The sequence below is a fragment of the Pongo abelii genome, chromosome 5, assembly GCF_028885655.2.
Source record: "Pongo abelii isolate AG06213 chromosome 5, NHGRI_mPonAbe1-v2.0_pri, whole genome shotgun sequence".
In the NCBI taxonomy this organism is placed as follows: Eukaryota; Metazoa; Chordata; class Mammalia; order Primates; family Hominidae; genus Pongo; species Pongo abelii.
The window spans coordinates 152,399,252-152,422,747 of NC_071990.2; the positions used below are offsets into that span (position 1 = coordinate 152,399,252).

Here is a 23,496-nt window from a genome sequence, read left to right on the forward strand (position 1 = left end):
GGCCATAGAGCTTTAGGTACATTTTCATTTCATATGCATTATCTGAGCCTCTCTGACTCCAAACCCCAGGCATTCAGCCACGTGCCCTCCTGCCAGAGTGGAGCCCTGCTTCTCTGGTTCATGAAGTTGTGGCTTACTCCAGGAGGGGCTCTTAATCGCTAGAGTTTAAATCTTTATGTGTCTCCTAATTTAAAGAAAGATAAGAATGAGGGTGGGCATAGTAGCTTACACCTGTAATCCCAGCACTTTGGGAGGCTGAAGTGGGTGGATCACTTGAGGTCAGGAGTTCGAGACCAGCCTGGCCAGCATGGCAAGACCCTATCTCTACTAAAAATACAAATAAAATTAGCTGGGTGTTGTGGCACATGCCTGTAATCCCAGCTACTTGGGAGGCTGAGGCAGGAGAATCACTTGAACCCGGGAGGTGGAGGTTGCAGTGAGCCGAGATCACACCACTGCACTCCAGCCTGGGCAACAAGAGTGAGACTCCATCTTGAATGAATAAATAAATGAATGAACAAACGAGTTACAAGAAGAGATCTTTGCAGTGGACCCCAGTCTGCAGAAGTTAGATGACTGAGATTTACATTCCTGAATCACATCTCTGTTCTTTTTTTTTTTTTTTTTTTTTTTTTGAGGCAGAGTTTCACTGTGTCGCCCAGGCTGGAGTGCAGTGGCGCGATCTCAGCTCATTGCAACCTCCACCTCCCGGGTTCAACCAATCAATAGGTGTATCGATTTCAAAGATACACCTATTGGGCAAATCTGTGGTTGGGGCTTGAAATAATAACTTTCAGCTCCTATTGGTTCAGGTCCAAGTTTTTCAAAATAATATACTGTGGCCAACTGGGCAAGACTTAAATCTAGAATTAAAGAGGGCATAAAGAAATGGTATTATGCTGGCCTGAAAAATTCAACTGACTAGGTCTCTTTTTTCAGTAAAGATTTCCAAAATACAGAAAATCACAGAAAGACATTCTGTCAAAGAGTCGGGCGTGGCTCATGGGAGTTTGTCATATTACTCCTTTCTTTGTGCCTTATTTGCTTTAACATTTGTTTGAAGCATAAAGATATTATAAACAATATTGAATCCAATTATATACCCTTCCCCAGTCACATTCTGCTCTGTGGAGAATGGCACCCTGATGTGTTGGTAAACCAGTTCTCCAGCATGGGGAAAGGGGAGGGAGGATCTGGAATTTATAATGTTTTTTGATTTCTGTGGTATAAACATTCCCATCACAGCAGATTTCAAGTTACTAACACAACATCACTGAACATGGAATTAAGATGAGATGTGCAGAATTGGCTCAGGGAAGCCAGTGCAATCTGGCTTAGTACACAACTATGCTGGAATTGCCATCCAAAACGTGGTGTTTCTTTCCCAAGCATGGTTTTGTTGCCATTACTATATATACAAGTATTTATTTAAAATGTGTAACATGCTGTGGGAGGCCCAGGTGGGAGGACTGCTTGAGCCAAGGAGTTTGAGACCAGCCTGGGCAATGTGGCGAAATCCCATCTCTACAAAAAATCAAAAAGTTAGCAGGACATGGTGGCATATGCCTGTGGTCCTACTACACGGGAGACTGAGGCAGGAGGATCACTTGAGCCCAGGAGTTTGAGTGAGCTATGATGGCACCACTGCTCTCCAGCCTGGGCAACAGAGCGAGACCCCATCTCAAAAAATAAAAGAAGTCACATGCTTTCACCTATTTCAAACATGGCATACGTGGTGTCAACTTACAGGTTATTTTCACTCAACATTGTTTTTGGGATTTATAGCTCTAGTTCATTTAACTGCTGTGTATTATCCATTGGTGATGATCTAGCTCTGTGTTTTACCAATTGCATTAAGATTGAGCATCTTTTCTTATTGGCCATTTTGATTTCCTCTGCAGTTTTCTGGCTCATATCCACTGCCCATTCTATTGGGATATTTCTTTTTCTTATGGTTGTATAGGAGTTCTTGATAAATTCTGGCTAGTGATCTTTGCTGATTATGTGAGATGTAAATATCTCCTACCATGAGACATGCCTTTTAACTTTAATTATGGTTTATTTGAAAATAAGTTGTACAATGTGTAAGTTTAACTAAGTATACTTTTTATAGGTTTTGTGTAGGTTTTGTGTTGTGTTTTTTAAAAAAAGTCCTTTCAATCTCATGTCATAAATATACTCTATTTTTTTCTAAAAGTCTTAAAATTTTGTCTTTCACATTTGTCCTTAATGTGCCTAACATTGATGGAGGCATGGTGTATGGTAGGAGATCTAAACTCTTATTTTCATATCGCTAGCCACTGATTTGAAAAGTACTTCTCTTGGCTGGGTGCAGTGGCTCACCTCTGTAATCACCGCACTTTGGGAGGCCAAGGCAGGTGGATCACCTGAGGTTAGGAGTTTGAGACCTGCCTGGCTAATATGGTGAAACCCTGTCTCTACCAAAAGTACAAAAATTAGCCAGGCGTGGTGGCAAGTGCCTGTAATCCCAGCTACTCAGAAGGCTGAGGCAGGAGAATTGTTTGAGCCCGGGAGGCAGAGGCTGCAGTGAGCCAAAATTTTGCCACTGCACTGCAGCCTTGGTGACAGAGCGAGACTCCGTCTCAAAAAATAAAAATAAAAAGACTTACACGGATGTGTGGGTCTGTGTTCTCTTTCACTGGCCCGCCCATTCTTGTCCCATACCACACTGTTCTGAGGATCAAGCCCACATACATTGCTCTTCTTCAACACTGGCATAGCTTCTCTTGACTCTGCACTGTCAAATAATTTTTTTTTTAATTTGTTATTTCTTTGAACTACTCTATTGGGATTTTTATTGAAATTGCATTAAATTTTATACATTAATTTCAACAGAATTGACATCTTTACGTTACTGTCATCCCATCCATAAACATGTCTTCAAGCAAGCCTTTTAAAATTTCCTTTAATATTTTCTAATTTCTCCATCACATTCATACATGTAACTTTTATGTTTTTTTAAATACATGTAACTTTTAAAACTTTATTCCTAGATACTTACAGCTTTTGATGTTATTTGGACTAGAACATTTTCTCTATTGTTTAAATTGGCTATTATTCTCATCTAGCAATGCATTTGATTTTTGTATGTCAATACTGTAACAAACTTTCTCAACTTTCCTGTTCTAAGAGTGGTTCATAGATCTCTTGGATTTCTGTGTAGACAATGATGTCTGAAAATGAGGAAGCTTTTTTGTCATCTTTTACAGTTCTTCTACCCTTTATTGTCTTTTTCATGTCTTATTGCTTTGGGTAAGTCTTCCTATACAATATTGTTTAGACATTGGCATCCTTATCTTCTTTTTGGCATTAGCAGGAATGTTTTACCCTTAAGTGTGATGTTTGCTATGGATTTAGGCAAACACTTTTTTCCTCTTTTGCTAAGATTTTATTGTGAATATTGAGTTTTATTCATTGCTTAGTATGCCTTTAATAAAGTTAGCATATGATTTTACTCTTTCTATTCCTAATGTGGTAAATATTAATAGGGGACCTGATTTGAATCATATGTAACATTACTAGAATAAACCCTACCCAGTCACAATGTTTTGTATATTTAGGCACTGATTAGTTTGATTTTTGTTGTTGTTGTTGTTGTTTTTGAGATACAGTCTCACTCTGTCATTCAGGCTGGAGGGCAATGGCACGATCTTGGGTCACTGCAGCCTCCATCTCCCAGGTTAAGCGATTCTCCTGCCTCAGCCTCGCAAGTAGCTGGGACTACAGGCACAGGCCACCACGCCCAGCTGATTTTTGTGTTTTTGTGGAGACGGGGTTTCACTGTGTTGGCCAGGCTGGTCACGAACTCCTTGATCCACCCACCTCAGCCTCCCAAAGTGCTGGGATTACAGCGGGGAGCTGCTGTGCCCAGCCCAATTTATTTATATTTTTAAAAGAATTTTTAAAAATTCTTTTTTAAAATTAAAAAAAAATTTTTTTTCAGGCATGTTCATAAATGACAATAGTATATAATTTCTTTCCTTGTCCTGTCTTTGTTCAGTATTGGTATATGACTAGATTTAAATTGCTGTTTCACAAAATCTTCCATCATGAAATGTTTTGGAATACAACTGAAATTTTATTTTTGTGTTCTTTTTGATACCCAAATATCTCTTTCTCTTACAATCCCTGTGATAACCTGGAAATTTAAGTCTCTGGTTTGGTGTCTGGAATAAACAATCACAAGGTCAGGAAACTGGGTTAGTCAAAAGAAACCACTTTCCTCATTTGAACCAGCGCCCTAAAATCCAACAATGTGTTTTACTGCAAACCAAAAAAGAAATGCCAAGTTTTAAAAAGAAAGTACCCCTCTCTTGGAATACAGAAACGTTACCTAAACTGTAATTTGAGCCTTTCTTTAAGAATGAAGAGTGAGGAAATAAAGATCATTCCTCCATGTTGAATGTCTGATTTTAGACATTCAATTGTTTCTTAGGAGATTAAAATCATCTAAGCTCTCTCCTTCCCTCAGAAGATCAGAGTAAAACTTTCCTTTTTCCTTCAACTCTTTTCTTTATTCAGTATACCTATGTTGAGTCATTACTCTGTATGAAACCCTGGACTAGTCTAATAGTGTAAGGATGAATGACACCATTGTACAACAGAGGCAATAAGCCACATAATCAAGGAAGGAACAGAATGCTTTGAGAATGCTGAGGAATGTGCAATTAATTTTGTCTGAGGGGGACTTTACAGAGCAACTAACACATGTCTGAAGACAAAAGAAATTCTTTGGGCCACGCTTTTTCTTCTCCTTGCAATGTAATTTAGGGAGTGAAATCGTGGGATTCATACAACAGCAAGGCAAAGGAAGGTGGAATCGTTTTCTTTTTTATTGCATTTTCATACCACCAAAATGTCTGACTTCTGCACAATGGTAGAGATATTTTTACCCACACTTTTTTCAGCTGGACTTTTCCAGGCCAGTGCCTGGAAAGTATGAGTGAAATTATTGGAGTAATTTCTCTTCCATGCATATGTGTCTCTGTGGGTGCAGTGGGTTAAAATGCCTGCTGATTAGGCAACAGGAAAGGGCAGTGCTGCTCAGACCGGAAGGGGAGGAGCCACATCCTCGAATCTCTCTCCGTGTAAAGCAATAGAAGATTCAAGGTCATAATACAATTCCTGCTTCAAAGTTCGCGTCAGGGGTCAGAAAAGCTTCACATGGGATATGTTCTGTAAAAGAGAACAGTGTTTCCTCTCATTTCCCACCCAACTAAGGGACCTGAGCTCAAGTAGGAAATTTTATAATTGTTTTAACAGTCCTACTCAAAAAGGAGAAAATATTTAAAATACCCAAGGAAACGAGAAAATATCCAAATCCTGAAGGCAAGATGACTCTAATTCAGCTTAGAATACAAAACACAATCTGTGAGTTATTTCTTACTCCTAGTGTACATGTGCAGTAGCACATTACTCACACTGATGCAATCCTGGTGCACATGTGCGGTTGCACATTAGCCACACTGATGCAATCCTGGTGCACATTTGCGGTTGCACATTAGCCACACTGATGCAATCCTGGTGCACATGTGCGGTTGCACATTACTCACACTGATGCAATCCTGGTGCACATGTGCGGTTGCACATTACTCACACTGATGCAATCCTGGTGCACATGTGCGGTTGCACATTAGCCACACTGATGCAATCCTGGTGCACATGTGCGGTTGCACATTAGCCACACTGATGCAATCGTGGTGCACATGTGCGGTTGCACATTAGCCACACTGATGCAATCCTGGTGCACATGTGCGGTTGCACATTAGCCACACTGATGCAATCCTGGTGCACATGTGCGGTTGCACATTAGCCACACTGATGCAATCCTGGTGCACATGTGCGGTTGCACATTAGTTACACTGATTTAATGAGAAATCTGTAGTCTCCACCCCCTGAGGCTGTAACTGTAGAATCATTCTGTGTCTGGTATTTAGGAGTGTCTTCAGTGGCCAGTGCACTACATTCCAGGCCCCAACTGTGCTCCCATAGTACTTTGCGTGTTTGCATATCTTTTATAGTGAGATGTCTTCCTCTATCCCGCCACACTCTCTGTTGCCCACCAAATTCCAGCCACTGTGGCTTCCTTTGTATACCTCACAGGAGAACCCACCAAGCTCATTCTATCCTGGTTTGCAATTCCATTCTTTTTTTTGAGATGGAGTCTCACTCTGTTGCCCAGACTGGAGTGCAGTAGTGCAATCTAGCCTCAGTGTATCCTCCGCCTCCCAGGTTCAAGCGATCCTCCCTCCTTAGCCTCCCAAGTAGCTGGAATTACAGGCGCTCACCATCACGCCTGGCTAATTTTTGTATTTTTAGTACAGAGGGGGCTTCACCATGTTGGCCCGGTTGGTCTCAAACTCCTGGCCTCAGGTGATCCACCTGCCTCAGCCTCCCAAAGTTTTGGTATTATAGGCGTGAGCCACTGTACCCAGCCTGCAATCACGTTCTTAAATGACTTTCTCTTCCAAGTCTTCCTGCACTCAAATATCACCTCCTCAGAGAACTTCCCTGACTGTCCCAACCTTCTTTCATCCTCGTCCAGCCTCAGTTGCTCTCTATCATACTACCGTCTATTTCCTTCATATCACATAATACAATGTGATATTATGTTGTTTAGTCACACTTATTAGTACTTTTCACCTGTGGTCAGATCATAAACACATGGGACAGGGCCTTTGTCCACCTTCTTTACCCCTGTAACCTCTTTGCCTGACATCCAGTCTTTTAGCAATTGCTTATTGAATAGCAAGCAAACAAAGTGGATAAGAACAGCTTCATGGGGGTGATAGCCCCGGTGACAAGAGCATGAGAGAAATGCCATTACTTTCTCTTTACTAGTACCATTTTTATTGTGTTTATCCTCTTCTAGAAAAAGGTTGTAAAGGAAAGCTGACCAGGTAACTCAAACAAGACTTGTCTAGTAGGCAATACCATGTTAAAGAATGACACTGTGGAGTCTGGCCCTCAGCTTTGAGTGGAACAGCAAACAAATCTTTCAATAGATATGTTTCTAAGAGAGTGCAGGACTGGGATTCAGAAGGCCTGAATCTAACCATGGCCGTGGCCATGCATTATTGGCAGTGTGACCTAAGGTAAGCTACCTCCTTTAATAAGCCATGGTTTCCTCACCTTAAAATTAGGGGTCGGAACTGAAGGTATCTGAGTGCCCTCCCAGCTCTGTGGTTCTTGAGTGCCAGGCATTCATTCACAGATGAGGTACACCTGGAGCCTGGCCGGGTCCCCTGAGACACTTCCTCCTACCAGCAAGTCCACTCGTGAGATGAAACTAAAGCTTGGAGGCAATCTGAACATATGATTTAAAACACAGGGGGTTAAATATTGTCAAGAAGTTTTTTTGTTTGTTTGTTTTGAGACAGTCTCGTTCTGTCGCCTAGGCTGGAGTGCAATAGCGTGATCTCAGCTCTCTGCAACCTCTGCCTCTTGGGTTCAAGTGATTCTCCTGCCTTAGTCTCCCAAGTAGCTGGGATTACAGGCATCTGCCACCACACTCAGCTAATTTTTGTAGTTTAGTAGAGACAGGGTTTCACCATGTTGGTCAGGCTGGTCTCAAACTCTGACCTCAGGTGATCCACCCACCTTGGGCTCCCAAAGTGCTAAGATTACAGGCATGAGCCACCATGCCCGGCCTGCCAAGAAGTGTTTCTGTTGTACTATGAGAAATAACAAGGCCAGGCGCGGTGGCTCACACCTGTATTCCCAGCACTTTGGGAGGCCGAGGCCGGCAGATCACGAGATCAGGATATCAAGACCATCCTGGCTAACACAGTGAAACCCTGTCTCTACTAAAAATACAAAAAATTAGTCGGGCATGGTGACACGTGCCTGTAGTCCCAGCTACTCAGGAGGCTGAGGGAGAATTGCTTGAACCCAGAAGGTGGAGGTTGCAGTGAGCTAAGATCACACCACTGCACACCAGCCTGGGTGACAGAGCGAGACTCCGTCTAAAAAAAAAAAAAGAAAGAAATAACATGATGGAGTCCGCTCACAGTTCTTCTCTGCTGAGAGAGGCCTATACTGAAAGACCAGGACACAATACATCCAGAGCACCCCATCTTCTACTAATGGAAAACACTGGCCCAGAAATGTTTCTCTCTGGCTATTATTTTCCTTTTCTTTAATTTTTTTTTTTTTTTTTTTTTTTTTTTTTTTTAGACAGAGTCTCACTCTGTTGCCCAGGCTGGAGTGCAGTGGCACGATCTCAGCTCACTGCAACCTCCACCTCATGGGTTCAAGTGATTCTTCCACCTCGACCTCCCGTGTAGCACCACGCCTGGCTAATTTTTGTATTTTTTAGTAGAGACAGGGTTTCACCATATTGGCCAGGCTGGTCTTGAACTCCTGACCTTATGATCTGCCCACCTTGGCCTCCCAAAGCGTTGGGATCACAGGCGTGAGCCACTGCACCTGGCCCTCTGGCTTTCATTTTCTTGACCTTTTCTCTTACCTCATCTGGTATTCAGGTCAGAATGATGTGATTTCGACTCTCCTTAAACTCTTTTCCTATTTTCCGTGAGAATACTGGACAGTGGCGCTCACAGGTATAGCATTTACCCCGAGATAACTTTACCACGACATATCTCGCTTTTATTATTATTTTCACATCACTCTAGTATATCGACTTTGGAAACAAAAGACATCATTCTCTTTATAGCATTCTGTTTTTAGTAGTGATATTGCCATTTACAAAATATAGTAATTCTCGATTGCTGAAAATGTCAAATCTTAGAAAACGTAGCATTCCTACACATGATGTTAACGTCGTTCTTGAATGCTTGTTGGCCGAAGATTCATTCGATGAATCCAGTTTTTCTGAAATAGATGATTCTGATGTTCTGTTTAGAGATTACTCCAGGAACAGGGGTTTTGTTTGTTTGTTTGTTTGTTCTGAGACAGAGTCTCGCTCTGTCACCCAGGCTGGAGTGCAGTGGCACTATCTCAGCTCACTGTAACCTCTGCCTCCCGGGTTCGAGCAATTCTCCTGCCTCAGCCTCCTGAGTAGCTAGGATTACAAGCAAGCGCCACCACGCCCAGCTAATTTTTATATTTTTTAATAGAGAAGGGGTTTCACCCTGTTGGTCAGGCTGGTCTCGAACTCCTGACCTCAGGTGATCCACCTGCCTCGGCCTCCCAAGTGCTGGGATTACAGGTGTAAGCCACTGCGCCCGGCCAAGAATAGTTTTTATATTTTATTTTCACATTGAAAATCAGTCAGATTAGGCCACGCACGGTGGCTCACACCTGTAATCCCAGCACTTTGGGAGGCCGAGGCAGGTGGATCACCTGAGGTCAAGAGTTCAAGACCAGCCTGACCAACAGGGTGAAACCCCGTCTCTACTAAAAATACAAAAATTAGCGAGGCATGGTGGCACACGCCTGTAATCCCAGCTACTGGGGAGGCTGAGGCAGGAGAATTGCTTGAACCTAGGAGGCGGAGGTTGCAGTGAGCCAAGTTCGTGCCATTGCACTCTAGCCTGGGAGAAAAAGCGAGATTCCATCTCCAAAAAAAAAAAAAGAAAAGAAAATCAGTAACATTAGTTTCAGCCTCAAAGAGCATGTTTACGTAAAATTAAAAGAGCACTGGCAGAGAGCTGAACTTCGTTTTTAAATGGGAGAAAAGTTAATTTAATCACTCCCATCTTTCTATAAAAGAAAATTATATAAATATCAGAACTATATTTTCTGATTTTTCAAAGGAAGTGTTTTATAGGAATACGGAGAAGAATGTTTGGAATTGGGACTGTTTTAAAAGATCCTTTCTTTTTTTTTTTTTTTTTGAGACAGAGTCTCACTGTGTCGCCCAGGCTGGAGTGCAGTGGCCTGATCTCGGCTCACTGCAAGCTCCACCTCCTGGGTTCACGCCATTCTTCTGCCTCAGCCTCCCGAATAGCTGGGACTACAGGCGCCTGCCACCACGCCTGGCTAATTTTTTTTTTGTATTTTCAGTAGAGACAGGGTTTCACTGTGTTAGCCAGGATGGTCTCGATCTCCTGACCTCATGATCCACCTGCCTTGGCCTCCCAAAGTGCTGGGATTACAGGCTTGAACCACTGCACCCGGCCTTAAAAGATCCTTTCTAAGTGCAAGATAGGCCAGTGGATTTTAAAGTAATGGTACAGTAGCCAGGCGTGGGGACTCACATCTGTAATCCCAGCACTTTGGGAGGCTGAGGCAGGCCCATCACTTGAGGCCAGGAGTTCAAGACCAGCCCAGCCAACATGGTGAAACCCTGTCTCTACTAAAAATACAAAAATTAGCTGGGCACGGTGGTGGGAGGCTGAGGTAGGAGAATCACTTGAACCCAGGAGGCAGAGGTTACAGTGAGCCGAAATCACGTCATTGCACTCCAGCTTGGGCAGCAGAGCAAGACTCTGTCTCACAAAAATAATAAAATAAAGTAACAGTATAGTGTATTGATATGGTTTCAGACTTAAACAGGCCTTTAACCCATTACCACTTGCTGAGTTTCAGTGTAATATGAAGTATGTTAGTGGGCTATGAAAGATATCCATACTTACTGGAAAGGCCATTAAAATACTCCCTCCTTTTCCAGTGACATATCTGTGTGAGGCTGGATTTTTTTTCCTGTATACTTCAACCAAAACAACAGATTGCAACAGATGAATGCAGAAGCAGATAGGAGAATCCAGCTATGTTCTATTAAGTTAGAGATTAAAAATTTGCAAAAATGGGAAATAATGCTACTCTTCTCACTAAATTTATTAAGAGTATAAACAGGTCCTGATGCCAAAAGTTTCAGAACCACTGCCTTGGAATGAGGAACACCACACAATAAACTCCATCCCTGTGAAGAGTTCATGATTGACGTTGTGGCTCATTTTCAAATAAGAAAGGACAAATCAATACTCAGAATTTGAGAAGAGCATCTAACATGAATGACAGAAGCTAAAATCATCAAAAAGGGAGCTCAGCAGAAAACAAAGAACAGAAAAGTACAAAATCATTATCATCATCATCATGGCAAGTTTGGAAATAAGGGAAGATTTTGCACCCATGAAATAAGAACAAAAGCATAAGCAAGAAACATCCAAAACACATGTTTAAAAAAAAAACTTTGAAATTGAAAATCTGATGGTTGAAACAAAAAATCAAAATATCAATAAAAGAAATGGGGAAAAAAAACTAAAAAAAAAAAAAAAAAAGGGGGGGAATAAAGGGGAGGTCTCCACCCACCCAAAAAATGGAGGAATAAACAGGAAGATAGAGAGTAGAAGAGGAAGAGGAAGAATAAGGAAAATTAGCGTATTAGACCAGGAGATCCAATATGTGAGTAATAGCAACTTTAAAACCACAAGGGAGGAAATATCAAAGACATAATTCACGAGCGGAGATTCTTCTTTTTTTTTTTTTTTTTTTAACGGAGTCTCACTTTTGTCACCCAGGCTGGAGTGCAATGGTGCAATCTCGGCTCACCGCAATCTCTGCCTCCCAGGCTCAAGCGATTCTCCTGCCTCAGCCTCCTGAGTAGCTGGGACTGCAGGTGTGCACCACCACACCCGGCTAATTTTTGAATTTTTAGTAGAGACGGGGTTTGCCATGTTGGCCATGCTGGTCCCGAACTCCTGACCTCAGCTGATATGCCCACCTCGGCCTCCCAGAGCGCTGGGATTATAGGCATGAGCCACCACACCCAGCCACGAGCAGAGATTCACAAATGTTTTGGTGCAGGATCTCTTACATGCTTAAAAATTGCTAAGGACCGAAAAAGCTTTTTTGTTTATGTTTTATTATGTTTTGTTTGCCATGTTAGAAACGAAAACTGAGAACCTGTTAAGATATCTATTTATTTAATACTAAAAAAGAACAAGCCCACATATTTCTAGAAAAATAATTTTGCTACTTTTTCTACTAAATTTTTTTGTTTGTTTTGGAACTGTTTTACATTTTTACAGATCTTGTTACTGACTGACTTACTAGAAGACAGCTGAATTCTCATATCTGCTTCAACTTTCCATCTGTTGTGATATCACACGTCATGTAGCCTCTGGCAAAGTTCACTATACTCTCATGAGAGAATGAAAGTTTAAAAATTTAATAATGTCTCAGTATTTTTATGAGATCCAACCTTGTGGACCTCCTAAACGGGTCTTGTCTCAGGAACCCCAGGGGTCGTTAGACCACACTTGGAGAACTGCTATCCAGATCATTTCCCAAATTTGTACATTTGCTCAGTGCATGAAAAAGACCCACTCAAAGCCTACTATCACAAAATTTTGTAATTATGTCAACTAAGAGAAAACTCTAAAAGCTTTCAGAATGGGCTGGGGATCATCAGAATGATACTGGAATCTCAATAGCAGCATTGGAATCTATAAATCAACAGGTAGACAAGTAGCTCCCTGAGTACTCAGAGAAGATTACTTCCAACCAAGACTTTTATATCTACTGACATCATTAGCCAAGTGTGAAGGGAGAACATTTTTGAAACAGGAAGAGTCTCAGAAAGCATACCTTCTGTTACTCTTACTCAGAGAGCTATTGCTCGATTTTGTAATCTCCCAAAGGAAGGAATGCATTGGAAATGGCAATACAGAAGATCAGCAAAGGCTGTCATTAGGATGGTGTTGAAGAAACAACCAGCAGGCCTGGAGAGCAGCCTGTCCAGGTTGGAGCAGAGGTCACCAAGAAAGAAATGCAAAGCATAGAATATCTGATATTTGAACACAGTGAGACAGGATTTATACTTCTGGCATACAATTTGCTAATAAATTAATGGTGTTTATCTTGAAAAAAGAAAAAAAAAAGAGAAACAATTTTAACTCCAGGGAAAACATGTTTCTCTAAGAAAGGAAATGAAATCATGGTATACTCTAAGGCTAACAGGGCGTAATACTTACATAGCCTTAAAGGTGTAAATTCTGACATTTAATCGAATCAGATTACATAACAGAACTAGTTAAGAAGGCTGGGCATGGTTGCTCACACTGTCCAGCACTTCAGAAAGATCACTTGAGCCCAGGAAGACCTGCCTGGTTGACAGAGTGAGACCCTGTCTCTAAAATTTAAAAAAAAAAAAAAAAAAAAAAGAGAGAGACATCTTAGAACTAGTTGAGAAGACAGAAGGGTAAGTTTGGGGAAACTGAGAAGTAAATAATACCTAAAGCTGAAAAATAATGAAAACACATTATCAGCATGCTTAGAAGCATGGACCTTCTTAGAGCAGAAACAGCCTAAAGAATCAAAAATGCTTCTGGGCAGTGCCCATCGAGAATGAGAATCAGAAAACCAGAAACTGCTTGTTTTCATCATAATTCCTGTAGAACTACTTCACTTTTTATTAAATATATAGCATATGGCTCATTAAAATAAACACTTAGTATAGTAAAGTGTATATTAATATAACTCATGTGGAGTGCAGTTTAGAAATGTGTTAACATTTACACTGAGAATGTTCTTTGACCCATCAATTCCATATATAGAATTTTATCCAACAGTGTGAGATTCATTGAATTAATTATGGTACAGTCACACAATGAAGTATTATGCTGTTACTTAATGATATTCCTAGTAAAAAAAAAATAATATGGATTTACATTTTAGGAAAGATATTTCCCTCCCCAGCATATCTCTCCTTTAAAGCACTATCTCTGTTATAATTTTGTATTCATTAGTGTGATTTTTCATTGAATACTTGACTCTTCCAATGGATTGGAAGCTCCATAAGACCAGAGCCATGGAGTCCCCAACCCCCAGGTCACAGACCAGTACCAGTCTGTGACCTGTTAGGAGCTGGGCTGCAGGGCAGGAGGTGAGAGCAAGCGAAGCCGAGTTCCATCTCCTGTCAGATCAGTGGCAGCATTAGATTCTCATAGGAGCACACACCCGATTGGGAACTGTGCATGCACGGGATCTAGGTTATGAGAATCTAATGGTAAGTGTAATGCGCTTGAGTCATCCCAAAACCATCCCCACAATCCAGTCTGTGGAAAAGTTGTCTTCCACGAAACCGATCCCTGGTGCCAAAAAGGTTGGGGACTTCTGAGAGCCCATGTCTCACTTTGCTCACTGATGTGTTCCTAATCCTTTACACTGTACCTGGTACCTAGGCAGCTATTTGATATCTGAATGAGCCATGGGTGAGCATTCAAGTAGATGATGACAAACACCTGCAAAACTTAAAGATAGGCAGGGCTTAGCTCTGGTGGGAGAGTTACGGGATTTAATCCCCTGCTCCACCATGACCTTCGGCAAGTCCCTTACCTAAGCCTTGGATACAATGACAGCAGGTCCTCAGTTATCCAATTATATGATTCCTTGTAAATGCCATGGAAATGTTTAAACTTTTAAATTATACAAAATGTACTCACCCAGAAGACTACAATCTAATACTTCCTGGCTGTTATTTTTTTATTAGTGAACTTCTGCAAGATTTGGAAAACTGTGAAAATGATCCTGTGGCCATAGCAGAGTGTTTTGTGTCCAAGGTAAGCAGGGTTCATCCTTCTGGGCCAACTGAGACAGATACAGAGTACAGAATTTTTCATTTTAAAGTTAAAATGACTGGTTTGTTTCATATCAGATAGAGTTAGCCACTAATCTTTCTCTGGTTTGTTTGTTTGAGTAGCAAAAATGTATTGTTCCTGGAGCCAGGGAGACGCTAATCTAGTAGTTGTTCTAGAACTTGTACCGTAACTGAATAATGTTACTCTTTTCTGGGAAAAACTTAAAGCTTGGGAGGGGAGAGTCCAGAGTAGAAGAATGTTAGAAAAGTAGGCCGGGCACGGTGGCTCACACCTGTAATCCCAGCACTTTGGGAAGCCGAGGAGAGCGGATCACCTGAGGTCAGGAGTTTGAGACCAGCCTGGCCAACATGGTGAAACCCCATCTCTACTAAAAACACAAAAATTAGCCAGGCGTGGTGGTGTGCCTGTAATCCCAGCTACTTGGGAGGCTGAGGCAGGAGAATCACTTGAGCCCAGGAGGCGGAGGTTGCAGTGGGAGCCGAGATAACGCCATTGCACTCCAGCCTGGGCGACAAGAGTGAGACTCTGTCTCAAAAAAAAAAAAAAAAAAAGAAGATGAATGTTAGAAAAATATAAAATGCCACTAAACTGGTTTGGTTTAGTGGAAGTGGAAGTTTAGTTTTAGTGAAGGTCCAAGAGAATCTAAATATTTTACGTATAATATATGTGGCATTAGCCTAGTCTCTATAATTATCTTTAATATAGATAATTATCTTTTGAGGGATAGAGAGAAGCAGAATTAATCTCCTACATTTTAAAAATGTACTCTTCCACTGTTTTCTTAAGCTGCATCAATGGTTTCAAAAAATACAAGGAAAGGATTTGACTTTCAAAGCTTAAATGACAGTAAGCTCGTGCTCTGAACTGGAATAGGAGATGGAATTCTGAAACCTACCCGGCGAGCGTTTCCTACATTATTTTCTCAGCATGCTGCCTAGTATATAGAGATTCCTGTCTTGTTTAAATTCTCTTAAACATTCAACTGCTTTTGTTTGGAAAGCCTTTAACAGAAATTGTTTTGCAGCAAATTTTCATGTGGTTTCTGCAGTTGTAGTTTGAAATGCACGAAGGTTTAATAAAAGTTCATGATGGCGCTTTGAGACCCACTGGGAATTAGCACACCCGGAGTCCGGTGTGAACTGGGAGATGTCGTTCCAGTCTGACCTGGCTCTGGACTGTTCCACAGGGTCATTTCTGATGGCGGCAGATGCATCCGGATGGCTTCCAAACACAACACCCTGGGTTTCATTGGAGCAAAGTTCCTTAAAGGCGCAATCCATGGGCTCGTATATAGAACTCTCCTGACTTTGTGTGTGTGTGTTCACATGTAAAGTGTTTGTGCACACACATTTACCCATGTGTAAGTTTACACATACAATCCTTTTCACAGTTGCCTGTGTCAAAATTGGGCAGGGATTTGAAAAAAAGAAGAAAAATGAAAGAAGGCGAAATGGCTAAAAAGATATGCTGGGTATATCAAAGGAGATATGTTAGAATAACCACAGCACATAAACAACATAGAAGCTTTCGGAAACGTTTGGGCTTTTACTGGTAACTGTAATCAGAAGTTGATTAAAGATGTTCCAGCATATGCTTAGCTCTCGCTTAATTATTCACATAAAAGTTTGTTTATGTGCCATGTTGCCAACTCCCAAATCTTCCTTTTCATTGTAATATTGCCAAGTTTAATTAGAAGACTGACTTGAGCTCTCTGCACTTTCGCATGGAAACGGGGAATCCTGAGGGAGTGCTGGGCTCGGGCACTGCCTGCCTTTCACTCAGCAGCCTGACATTTAGAAGATGTTACATCTTCTGAAACACAACCAGCTGTTCAACTCTAGGGAGGAATGGAAAATTGCTTTAATTGGGAGGCCATTAATGAAAGAGGTGAAGCTGACAGTTGACTTCTGCTTTTATCTGAACCACTGGGGCCTGCACAGAGATTCATCTTTGACCTTGCTTACTGTCGTGGAATGTGTAGGTTACAGAAGTCCTTATCGACAAGTGGAGAACATGGTTGCTTTTTACCTGATGCTCATAGAAGAATAAACCCACAGTTCTCTTGAAGGACAGAAATTAAAGTTTCCTACTGGGCGGGCCAAACCTTCTCCCAGTAAACATTTGTCTGTTTTAGGTCTCTGGAAACACCTAGAATGGCTCACTTTGCTGCCTTTACCTCCACCTTCACATCTACCCTTCATCTTGACTGGCAGCAAAGCTGACCCGGGCAACGTTTAGGAGGGAGACAAAGTCTGTCTTTAGACCCTCAACCTCCCCTAGCTGCCTACTCTCCCTACTCTCCCTTGTTGTGTGGCTCTCTCTCACTGTTGGTGCCTTCTTCCTTTTGGAGCCCAGGGAGTGAGTGTGTGTGCACACACACACATGCATACACACAAGCACACACAAGCATACACATGTACCACCCACTTACTGAAATTATCCTCGAGGAAGTGTGGATATTGGATAGTCAGATGATTAGAGTGAATTTAAGTCAAAGTTACCTTACCCATATGCTGTTTACATATTAAGTCTTTCTTGTAGTGTCCAGTGAAAACTTCTCAGGAATCAGAGAGGGAGAGGAGGACACTGAGGCAGAAGAAACCCTAAAATCATACATATTGCTTTACTGTAGCTACCTATTCAATAACTATTTGAGGGACCCAGGTGCTTGATTGGTCAGCACTGATCATATCATATTTTGGCTCTTTCATAATTAAATGTCTCATTTCTATGTCATCTCTAATTACAATTTGAAAGATTTGAAGAACTAGAAGGAAATATCTTTTCTTACAGTTTATATATATTTGTATAACACATTCCCCTAAATCCTTCTAAGCAGATTTGGGGTGGCATATTTAATAACTAATGGTATCTAACTAGGAGCTGTTGATTTTTATGTGAAACCATCATTTGTAAGGTCCACAGAGCTTCACAAACCTAAGGGCAAACTTGCATTTAATTCCAATTAAAGATATATAGCTTATTTAAATCAAAGCCCTCCAATTTAAAATAGGAATAGAGCCATGATGTCACAAAATGCACAGAAATTCAATCGTGCAGAAGTCATGAGGTCTTATGATAGCTGGGTAGAAGTAGGTCACTATATTATGCAATGTCAACCTAATTTCATTGAAACCGTTGTTTTTTAATTTGTATTTCAAATGATCCTACAGGTCCCAAATTGTAAGGAAAGTCCACTTGATATTTTTCTATTCCAGGTTGAGTATAGCAAGAGGCAGGAAAGAAAAAGCAAGAAACTCAGAGTATGAGCCAATCAGAGAAAAGTCCCCATTTACTACATTAACTTGCTCACAGACCTTGGGCGAGTCACTCTGGCATTTTCATCCATGGAGCCAGGGCTGGCTTCAAGAACCAATAAGTGAACTCCGGTGCACAAAGGTGCCCAGGTGGAGTCTATAGCAATCAAGGTGTTCGCCTGGTCTCCTGGGGATGGCCATTGCCATGTGAAACTGCAGGCCCAGGGCTGGTGGGTCTTATACTCCTTCAGGAGAAGCAAGAAATTGAAATTTTTTTTTTCTTCTTGAGACAGAGTTTCGCTCCTGTCACCCAGGCTGGGGTGCAGTGGTGCAATCTTGGCTCACCACACCTTCCGCCTCCCAGGTTCAAGCAATTCTCCTGCCTCAGCACCCCAAGTAGCTGGAATTACAGGCATGTGCCACCACCCGGCTAATTTTTCGTTGTTTTTTTTTTTTTTTTAGTAGAGATGGGGTTTCTCCATGTTGGTCAGGCTGATCTTGAACTCCTGACCCCAGGTGATCCACCTGCCTTGGCCTCCCAAAGTGCTGGGATTACAGGCATGAGCCACCATGCCTGGCCAAAATCAAAATATTTATATCTTTCAACTTTTAAAAGTTGACAACTAATTTAGACTTTTTTAAATACCGTGCTTGAAAATTTGGTACAATGCTTGAAATGTTGGCAAGGCCATGGGGGAAACAGACACTCACAACTGTAGGAAAAGAAAATGGCACAGCCCCTATGGAGAGGAATTGGGCTGTGTGTCTAGCATCTGAATTCACCCTTTCACCCACAGTCCTACATCGAGAGGTCTATTCCAAGGATACACTGACAGAAATTCATGTAAGCATAATACTGTTCTTTGCAGTAATGTTTGTTACTGCAAAAGACTAGAAACAGCCAAATGTCCCTAATCAAGAAGCTGTTTGAATCAACTGTAGTATATCCATGTAATGAAGTACTGTGAAGCAATAACAGTAAAGAATATCTCGGACGGGCATGGTGGCTCATGTGTGTAATCCCAGCACTTTGGGAGGCCGAAGCAGGCAGATTACCTGAGATCAGGAGTTCAAGATCAGCTTGGCCAACATGATGAAACCCCATCTCTACTAAAAATGCAAAAAAAATGCCAGGCATGGTGGCAGGCGCCTGTATTCCCAGCTACTTGGGAGGCTGAGGCGGGAGAATCACCTGAACCCAGGAGGTGGAGGTTGCAGTGAGCCGAGATCACGCCACTGCACTCCAAGCCTGGGCGACAGAGTAAGACTCCATCTCAAAAACAAAAGAAAAAGGAATATCTTTATATACTCCTCTGGGGAGGGAGTGGATAAAAGTGTGTGTACAGCACTGTGGTTCCCAAAGTGTGGTCTTGGACCTGCAGCACCAGTGTCACTTGGGAACTCGTTAGAAATGCAGATTCCTAGGCCCTACTCTAAGACCTACTACATCATAAACCTAGCAATCTATGTTTTAACAGGCCCTCCAGGTAATTCTGATACTCAAGTTTGAGGATCACTGGTATAACATTATTTGTTTATCTAGGAGAGGAAAAGCTGTAAGATTAAAAATTGATTACCAATGGAGGGATGGAGGAAACAGACTAGAAGGGAAAAGAATAGAGGTTCAGCTTCTTCGGAGGCCGGGAGCGGTGGCTCCCACCTGTAATCTCAGCACTTTGGGAGGCCGAGGTGGGTGGATCATTTGAGGCCCAGAGCTTGAGACCAGCCTGGCAAACATGGCAAAACCCCATCTCTACTAAAAAATAAAAATAAATTAGCTGGGCCGTAGTGGAGCATGCCTGTAATCCCAGCTACTCAGGAAGCTGAGGCAGGAGAATCGTTTGAACCTGGGAAGCAGAGGTTGCAGTGAGCCGAGATGTTGCCACTGTATTCCAGCCTGGGTGACAGAGCGAGAATCTGTCTCAAAAAAGAAAAAAAAAAAAAAAGAGGTTAGGCTTCTTTGAATATGAATTTCTTTGTAGAGTTGACTTTGAAGCCATGTGAATATTTTACATAATTATAGAACAAAACTAAGGTTCCAAAAAGCAGTCTCCAAAAATTGAAAGCAAAATTAAACTGTATCCAGTTGGTGGCATAACCATGCAATAGGAATTTCAGTTGATTTGAAAATATGCTTTAGATGAAACACAGCAAATACATCTGTAACTGTTTAATAATGATACTATTTATGGTGGTGTTGCTATTGTTATTCTGAAATTATTGAGTGTGTTGCAAGATAATGCAAAGAAGTATTTATGTTAACATCATTGAGAAGTGGAAATGGTAGGACAAAGAAAACACAGACAAAAATTGAATGAGTGTAGCTAATCAAAAGTTCTGTAGTCCTGTATCTGAATTATTAATATAAGTGTTAATATGAACTAAGGTTGTATTCTATCCTTTAAAAAAAAACACCACTTCCTATCCTGGCCAGCGTGGAGAAACCTTGTCTCTACTAAAAATACAAAAATTAGCCGGGCATGGTGATGCATGCCTGTAGTCCCAGCTACTTGGGAGGCTGAGGCAGGAGAATCACTTGATCCCAGGAGGTAGAGGTTTCATTGAGCTGAGATCGCACCACTGCACTCCAGCCTGAGCGACAGAGCAGGATTCAGTCTCACACACACAAAAAAAACCCACCACTTCCTGGCTGGGCGCGGTGGCTCACACCTGTAATCCCAGCACTTTGGGAGGCCAAGGCAGGTGATCACCTGAAGTCGGGAGTTCGAGACCAGCCTGGCCAACATGGCTAACCCCCATCTCTACTAAAGATAGACAAATTTAACTGGGCGTGGTGGTGAGTGCCTGTAGTCCCAGCTACTCAGGAGGCTGAGGCAGGAGAGTCGCTTGAACCCAAGAGGCAAAGGCTGCAGTGAACCAAGATTGCACCACTGCACTCCAGCCTGGGTGACAGAGCAAGACTCCATCTCAAAACAACAACAACAACAACAACAACAAAAACCGCACCACTTCCTAACTCTGTCCACTGAAAAGTCCCAGGAATGATGATTACCCTACAGCAAGAGTATCCCTGATACCCAGATTGTGGTCTCCAAACACTGTTTCCTGCCAGAAGGAATAGAGGCTCCATGAAGAATGAGTGTGGGGCACAAAATATACAAGATAGTCTGGGACATCTTGTCACACCAGGAAACAAGCTACAAAAAACCATAGGCCAGGTCATGAATGCTTAAGAAGGGGCTCCTACTAGCCAAAAATGGGATAATTTGAGCATCAGTGAAGATAATTAACTGAAAACAATGGAAACTCATTAAATAGGCTCATATTAATGAATTTGCAGGGATATTAAAACACCAAATTGATCACCTTTGCACGACGCTGGAGAACCAATACATTATTTTGAAAATTAAAGGAAAGAATTGGCTGGGTGTGGTAGCTTATCCATGTAATACACTTTAGGAGGCTGAGGCAGGGGGATCACTTGAGCCCAGAAGTTTGAGACTAGACTGGGCAATATAGCAAGACCCTGTCTCCATAAAAAGTTTTAAACTTAGCCAGAGGTGGTGGCATGTCTGTGATCCCAGCTACTCTAGAGGCTGGGGTGGGAGGATCACTTGAGCCCAGGTGGTTGCGGCTGAAATGAACTGTGACAACGCCACTGTACTCCAGCATGGGTGACAGAACAAGATCCTGTCTTGAAATGAAAAGGAAAGAATTAAGCATTTATTCTGCCTTTCCCATACAAACCATAAACTGCAGAGTAACCAAGAGTTAATATAAGGAAGTTTGTTTTTTGGAAAGATTCTATCTAGTAAATAAGGAGTACAGTATTAGAAATACTACCATTTTCCAACCCCTAATAAATTAATAGATCTAGCCAATAAGTACCAATGGTTGTTAGCATCACAGAAGAGAGACAACCAGACTTTATGTCCATTGGACTTCTTGATTCCATTAGACTTCCATTGTACCTCCATTAGAGGAAGCACAAAACAGCCTCTAGTGTATTGTGCCAAATTACGGAACCTAAATCTGAGCAAGTCTCTACTAAACCAATATGAGTATAATGGACAGGGCATATTAAATGAAACCAGGCCAGGCGTGGTGGCTCATGCCTGCAATCCCAGCACTTTGGGATGCCAAGGTGGGTGGATCACTTGAGGTCAGGAGTTCAAGACCAGCCTGGCCAACATGGTGAAACCCTACCTCCACTAAAAATGCAAAAATTAGCCAGGCGTGGTGACGCATGCCTGTAATCCCTGCTACTTGAGAGGCTAAGGCAGGAGAATCACTTGAATCTGGGAGGCAGAGACTGCAGTGAACCAAGATCGTGCCACTGCACTCCAGCCTGGGCAACAGAGGGAGAATCCATCTCAAAACAAATAAGTAAAAAGGAAACTCCAGGGATGTCATCGGTAATTCTGGAACTGGGGCTGTGCAACTCAACAGTGTGGTTTCTTCAACTCACTTGCAAAAGGAAGAAAAATAGGGGAGAGCTTGAAGATGAAAAGAGACTACTAAAGAGATATCAACCATTTGCTCTGTGTGATTTTTATTTGCATACCAAACAGGCAAAATGTTTTAAAAAGAAAAAAGGAAATATGAATAGTAACTGGTGAAACTTCATGATGTTATGGAATTATTTAAGTGTAACAATGGTATAATGTTTAATGCCCTTATTTTAGTCTGGGCGCGGTGGCTCACACCTATAATCCCAACACTTTGGGAGGCCAAGGCGGGCGGATCACTTGAGGCCAGGAGTTCAAGACCAGCCGGGCCAACATGACGAAACCCTATCTCTACTAAAAATACAAAAAATTAGCTGGGTGTGGTAACATACACCTGTAGTCCCAGCTACTCAGGAGGCTGAGGCAGGAGAATTGCTTGAACCCGGGAGGCAGAGGTTGCAGTGAGCCGAGGTCACACTGCTGCACTCCAGCCTGGGCAACAGAGTGAGACTCCGTCTCAAAAAATAAAGTCCTTATTTTAGAGATACATGTTAAAATATTTACAAGCCAAATTATGTCTAGAATTTAATTCAGAATGATGGGGAAGCAGGGGAGCGGGGGCGGGGGTCAGAGACGAGGAGTTAATGATTATTGAGGTTGGACGATGGAAACTTGGGGATTCATTATACCATCCTCTCTACTTTTATATATGCTTGAAACTTTCCATTAAAAAAATAGTTTAACCTAATTCCAGTTGAGGTTAACAGGAAGGATTCTAAGTAGAGATTTTAGAATTTAAAAAAATTAAAGCTACCAGAAAAATAGGCACTAACTTAGAGTCACATGTGAATCCAGCATTAAGTGGTCTAAAAAGTAAAAGAAAGTAAAAGTTAAAAAAGAATTGGAGAATGTGAAACCCTACCAAAATAATCTGTGGCTCTTTTTCAAAATATAATTTCAAGGCCAGGCATAGTGGCTCATGCCTGTAATCCCAGCACTTTGAGAGGCTGAGGCAGGCGGATAACTTGAGACCAGGAATTAGAGACAAGCCTGGCCAGCATAGCGAAACCCCATCTTTACTAAAAATACAAAAAATTATCTGGGCACGGTGACCATGCCTGTAATCCCAGCTACTCAGCAGGCTGAAGCACAAGAATTGCTTGAACTGCGGAGGCAGAGGCGGAGGCTACAGTGAGCAGAGATTGTGCCACTGCACTCCAGCCTAGGCGACAGAGCGAGATTCCATCTCAAAAAAAAAAAAAGTAATTTTATTTTAGATTTTGCTGGAGCTAGTAATTCATTGGC

At 41.9% G+C, this 23,496-nt stretch overlaps 1 protein-coding gene across 8 annotated transcripts in view; it reads left to right on the top strand.

Moving 5' to 3' along the window:
* The window catches only part of PLEKHG1 (pleckstrin homology and RhoGEF domain containing G1), a 238,680-nt gene that overhangs the window by 169,564 nt on the left and 45,620 nt on the right, over nucleotides 1-23,496 (top strand). For all 8 annotated transcript variants that reach the window (XM_063725056.1, XM_063725057.1, XM_054558314.2 and 5 more), the window contains one exon: nucleotides 14,417-14,486. In XM_063725056.1, the coding sequence (XP_063581126.1) occupies nucleotides 14,417-14,486 (70 nt within the window). The remainder of the gene's footprint in view (nucleotides 1-14,416; nucleotides 14,487-23,496) is intronic.